Genomic DNA, 5,333 nt, shown 5'->3' with positions numbered 1-5,333 from the left:
GCGCATATTTTATTCTTTTTATGCAGGTGCTTTCAATATTCCTGATAGTTGATTTTAGTAGAGCGGAGGAGTGATCAATGGAAGGGGAAATATTAAATGATGAAAAATTGATGCAGATATTTCTCATATATATATATAATTGTCGACTGTAAAAGTTGAAATATAAAATTTAGACAGGAGAATAAATATTAAGTGATGGAGGATTATTTACAAATGAGAAAAAGAGAACAACCACGGGAAAAAAAACTTAAAATCGTGGTTAGTCTCACCGACATTAAACTAATTAAATGATAGAAAAATGAAGTGCTCAGTTGATGAGGTTTCGTTCCTAAGAAGCTAAAGTGCACTCACTAGTTATAGTGTTGATTAAGTGGGACTATGGACGTCCACTTCACATCCCAGTGGTTGGGCTGTTAACTAAACACCAAATTGACCTAAGCCTAAGCTAAGTTCGACCCTTACCAAAGTCAGTTTTTATTTTCATTTTTGAATCGATACCATTAACCATCCAACCCGTTAACCCGCCAGGACTGACCCGCCTAGGGCTAGGGTTGGGGTTTTGAGCTTGTTCATGAATAGTATTAGGGTTAGGACTGACCCTAACCCTAATACGGGTTGGCAAGCTAGGGCCGGGTTGACCTTAGCTTGCCCCATTTGACAGCTCTAGTTGGATACAATAAGTAAATATTTATAAAGTATACATCTAAATAAAATAATCACATTATAAGCGATTTGCAAATTTCTATATGATATTCTTTGTTAATTTTACTTAATTTTTAATGGATTTTTTGTGCCCATCAAAATTTTATTAAATGTTAATTAATGTTCCAATGATTTATAGATTGTTATATTATTTTTTATGATTTTTTTCGTGCAGTCAATGGTAACCTACAAAAAACCGAGTACGAAAAAAATTATGATTGGCTCCGCAGGTGATGTTGAATTGTGTGACATCATGAGTAGGTGTTTCGAGAGTCCAACCTTAGAGAAGTATAACTCAACCCTATCTGTTGGAGAGTGTGCATAATGTGCACATCGAGTTATTCAAGCAGTGAATAACAAGTATGGTTATAGGCAATTAGAAATTTCATCCTTAATTGTAAGCAAACAAGCACAAATTATTCGTTCTTAAAACATTAGGAAATTAAGAAGATGAATGATGATATTATATTATATTGGATCTGGGCGCTATTTTGTTGTAGTTGAAGCTAGCAAAATGACGTCTTTTATGTCATAGACTGTTGTTGTTAAACTCGCATTTAAATGGACTTTTGGAAGTATTGTCATAATTATTATTCTGGTGGTATTTTAGGAAATTTATCAACATCAGAATCCAACGTTAGCTATTGCAAGGATGTCTTCTCAGTTCTCAACAACCTACCATGTTCTCCTCGTATTGGTTGAGTTGGGGATCCCACTTTCTTTCTTTTTCAGATATTAACATGTGTTTTTAGTTTATTAGAAATACTTTTAAAAAGAAAACAATAAACAATTCACCTCGTGATCATTCTTAAAACTTTGTTTTACCCTTTAGAAACAAACCTTAAATTTAAGGGGTTTTTGAGTTTATCCCCCTAAACCAATTAGTGATTGATCTTTCCCCCCTAATCTGTTAACATTAGCAACTTTCCCCCCTAAAGTGACATTTCTACCAAAGATACCCTTTATTGTACATGTGCCATCCATATGTTTACGCATCACCCACCATCAATACTAAAAACACCATAAATGGATATTCACTGTTCGGTTAAGTAGTGCACCGTTTAGATTTATGTGTCTTTTTGTTTTAAAATTTACATACACCGTGCTATAATATTTGGTAGTGGAGCAAACTAGCAAGAAATAAAAGAGAGAGGTGAAGATCAAAAGTAGAAGCACATGATACTCAAGTTAGAGTGAAAGACTCCTTTTCAATAATTCTTCCTAATTTTGTACATTTTCATATATCCATGTAATAATTTAGACAGTTCATAGTGATCATGACTACTAAATCAAGAGTGTGTACGGCAGTAAGGGTGCCGTATATTATAAAACAAATATAGCATAATTAATCCCACTCAAAGTTGGTAATTAAGATAGTAAACAATGCCATAATAATAAAGAAGAATTTGTAAAAAGAAAACCCCCTTGAATGAAACTTGTGATTCCTTGCCCCAGATCCCTCCTGTTCCCATACTACTCAACCCCACGATACAAAAAGCAACTCAAAACCAGCACACACCAAAAACCCTTTTCTCCTCTTCATCTCCATCTTCAATGGTGCTTGAAATGGATTCTTCAACAAAACCATCACCAGCACCACAACCACAAATCTCAGAAATGTTCAGTAAATTCGCTCTTGCTCTCAAAACAAAAACAGTTGAATTCTTCGCTGAAGACGAAGAATACGAAGAAGAATCAGATTATGAAGGAGTTATTCCATTATTAGACTCACCAGAAGAGGTAATCACAGGTCAAAGAGTTGTTGTGATCAAACCAGACGTTATTCCAATTCCGAAACATATTCAACAGAATTGTTTATCATCATTGTTTGCTACAATCTCATCATTTGAAGCATCTTATCTCCAATTACAAACAGCTCATTCACCATTTGATTCGGGTAATATCAAGACTGCTGATAAATCTGTAGTTTCTCATTTACAGAAATGTTCTGAAATTAAACATAATTATAGAGATTATGTTAAGAGTTCTAGGTTAACTCCTCCTAAACTTCCTTTTGGATCTCAATATGAAGCTCAAGTTAATGAGAATCAGAGTATTTTGAGGACTTTAGGTTTGCTTGTTGATAGATTGCAATGTGAAATAGATCTTAAGGATGGTCAAGTTAGCAATATGAAGCAAAAGTTGGATCAGATTGAGAAAGAGAATTCGTTAATGAAAGTGAAATCGTTGTCTGGTGGTGGTGAGGTTTTGTTATCGATTAGTCTGTTTGATTCGGTTTTACGCGGTGCTTGTAAATCAACTCATAGGTTTTGTAAACATTTGATTGATTTGATGGAGAAAGTAGGATGGGATTTGAAATTGGCTGCCAATTCTGTGTATCCTAATGTTGACTATGTCAAAAATGGTCATACTCGATATGCATTTCTTTCGTATGTTTTCTTAGAGATGTTTAGAGGTTTTGATTCAGAAGGGTTTGGTATTCAAGGAGGGAGTCATGATTCCAATGGAGGTGGTGGAGGTAACAAATTCTACTTGAGGCAATATGTCGAACATGGAAAGGTAGATGCAATGGAGATGTTGAGGAAGAATCCGAATTGCAGTTTTGCAAAATTTTGTGAAAACAAGTATCAACAGCTTATACATCCTACAATGGAATCATCACTTTTTAAAAACATGGATCAGAATGAGTTCATATTGAATTCGTGGAAATCGTCTGCTTCGTTTTATGAGTCATTCATTGACATGGCTAACTTGATATGGATGCTTCATAAATTGGCGTTTTCGTTCGATCCAGTTGTTGAGATTTTTCAGGTGGAGCAAGGGGTTGACTTCTCCATGGTTTACATGGAAAATATTATGAAGAAGACCGTCTCGACTGGTAAAACAAAGGGGAAGGTGGGGTTCACTGTAATTCCCGGGTTCAAGATTGGGTGTACGGTAATTCAATGTCAGGTGTATCTAACCTGAAACGACATTTGAGAAAAGAAGAATTTCATGTAATTGTGTAAAGCAGTGATAATTTAAAAGAGATAATTATTCATTCTGCATCAACTGGCTAGTTCCTGGTGTTTGCTCATGGGGTTTGTGGGTTCATGTGTAGAACGTTTTTGTGGTCTGTAATGCGTTATAATCAGAATCTGATGGAGCTCAGGACAGGTTTTCATGTTCCAAGGATGGCAACATTGTTTTGATGCTAATATACAAACAACATCTGTAAGATATACACACCTTTAATTTCTCAAGCTCTTCCGTCAGACTGTATCACAAAACTGGTGCTCTTTACAGGTGACGTTATTCATTTCCACATTGTCATCTTTTTTGTGGTTTGTGTTTCTGCATGCATCCCATACAGAAACAATGTGAATAAAATGGCGTTTCTATTGTTTTTTCCTAATGCAATATACTAGTGCACTTAATCTTTATCTATTACTTCTGTAGTTACTAATCTAATTGTGAATTTAACTGCTAACTTCTGTTCTGGTTCCATCAGTTCTTTATATTGACGCAGATGTTACTATTTTCAGTATGTTTCCCTAGATTACACTTGCGTGCTATTATAGCTTAAGTACCATGTGCACTTTAAAAGGATGGTAGTCAACTTGTTCGTTTGCATACTTTATACCAATGTAAAACTAGTTTGTCTGACCCTCAATACAATTGCAAGTTCATATACTGTTACCAAAATACATAAAAGAAAGCAACTCAGTTGGAGCTTCTACTTACTCTTTTCATCCTTGACCTGGTTTTCGCATGTGAATGATGGACCAAATTTTGCTAGTATTAGTTTGTTACGCACTAGACCAGCATGAATAATATTGAATATCCTGATAAAGTTTTACTTTAGGCGCCTATTGGTATCCTGATTCTCATGATGCAGTTGAGAATGAATTCCTTAATATGTTACAGCAATAGGTGCTTTGGCTCGGCTGTGAGTAGACAATGATCGAGAAATTAAAATTTGATTGCATCTACCTCGGTGTACTCGTAGCTTTCCTCTTTCTTTCCCTCTGTCCTTTTTAGGAAATTTTGACCAGGTCAAATACCTTGCCAATCTTCCACTGAGTTTGGCTTGCAGAATATTGGTATATCATTAAACTTACTCTTTTTGTGTTACTTAACTGACAGACGATTGCTTGTTTGGTAGTCATGTTTTCTAATTTCTATCCTTGATTATTTGTTCTCTTGGGGATTAGTTAAATCACCTTAGCTTTAGTATTTGATGGTGACTGTTTGCCTGCCACCTAAATATGCTTCCCTTGATATCTGACGTCGATTATGTGATGGAGATTGTCGTCCATCCTTCCATTAATTCAAACTCAATATGAGTTTCGAATCAAATATATCTGTCGTTCTTCGAAAACTAAAAAAAAAAAAAAGCAACTGGGAAACTTTAGCTTTTGACTCTTGCTTCAGGCTCTGCCCTTTGTGTCTTTTTTTAGCACAAATAGCCATGTTGGACGGATTATGTGTAAAACTTCTAGGTCGTTCTCTGCTTTCATTTTCTTTTTAGGAAAAGTTTTCCATGATTGCGGCCTATGTTCCATATAATTCGGGGAGTTGAGTTAGTGTATTTAACCTAACATTCAAAAGCATTTAGTATATTATCTGCTTCATAACTAAGTCCTGCTTCCTTGAGGAAGTTCTCAGCTCTGTCCTTGAAGTAAGTTCAC

The 5,333-nt window shown here is 35.3% G+C and overlaps 1 protein-coding gene across 1 annotated transcript; it reads left to right on the top strand.

The window, feature by feature from the left end:
* Nucleotides 1–2,144: 2,144 nt before the first annotated feature.
* On the top strand, nucleotides 2,145–4,129 carry LOC113284316 (protein GRAVITROPIC IN THE LIGHT 1-like). Its single transcript, XM_026533755.1, has one exon. It carries the CDS (start codon nucleotides 2,257–2,259, stop codon nucleotides 3,628–3,630), a length of 1,374 nt encoding a protein of 457 aa, XP_026389540.1. The 5' UTR covers nucleotides 2,145–2,256; the 3' UTR covers nucleotides 3,631–4,129.
* The last annotated feature ends 1,204 nt before the right edge of the window (nucleotides 4,130–5,333 follow it).

The sequence above is a fragment of the Papaver somniferum genome, chromosome 5 (assembly GCF_003573695.1).
Source record: "Papaver somniferum cultivar HN1 chromosome 5, ASM357369v1, whole genome shotgun sequence".
Lineage (NCBI taxonomy): Eukaryota > Viridiplantae > Streptophyta > Magnoliopsida > Ranunculales > Papaveraceae > Papaver > Papaver somniferum.
This window is presented reverse-complemented; position numbering and strand designations above follow the sequence as displayed.

Coding starts and splice junctions, on each gene's coding strand:
- LOC113284316 (XM_026533755.1), top strand. CDS start 2,257: ATGGTGCTTGAAATGGATTCTTCAACAAAACCATCACCAGCACCACAA.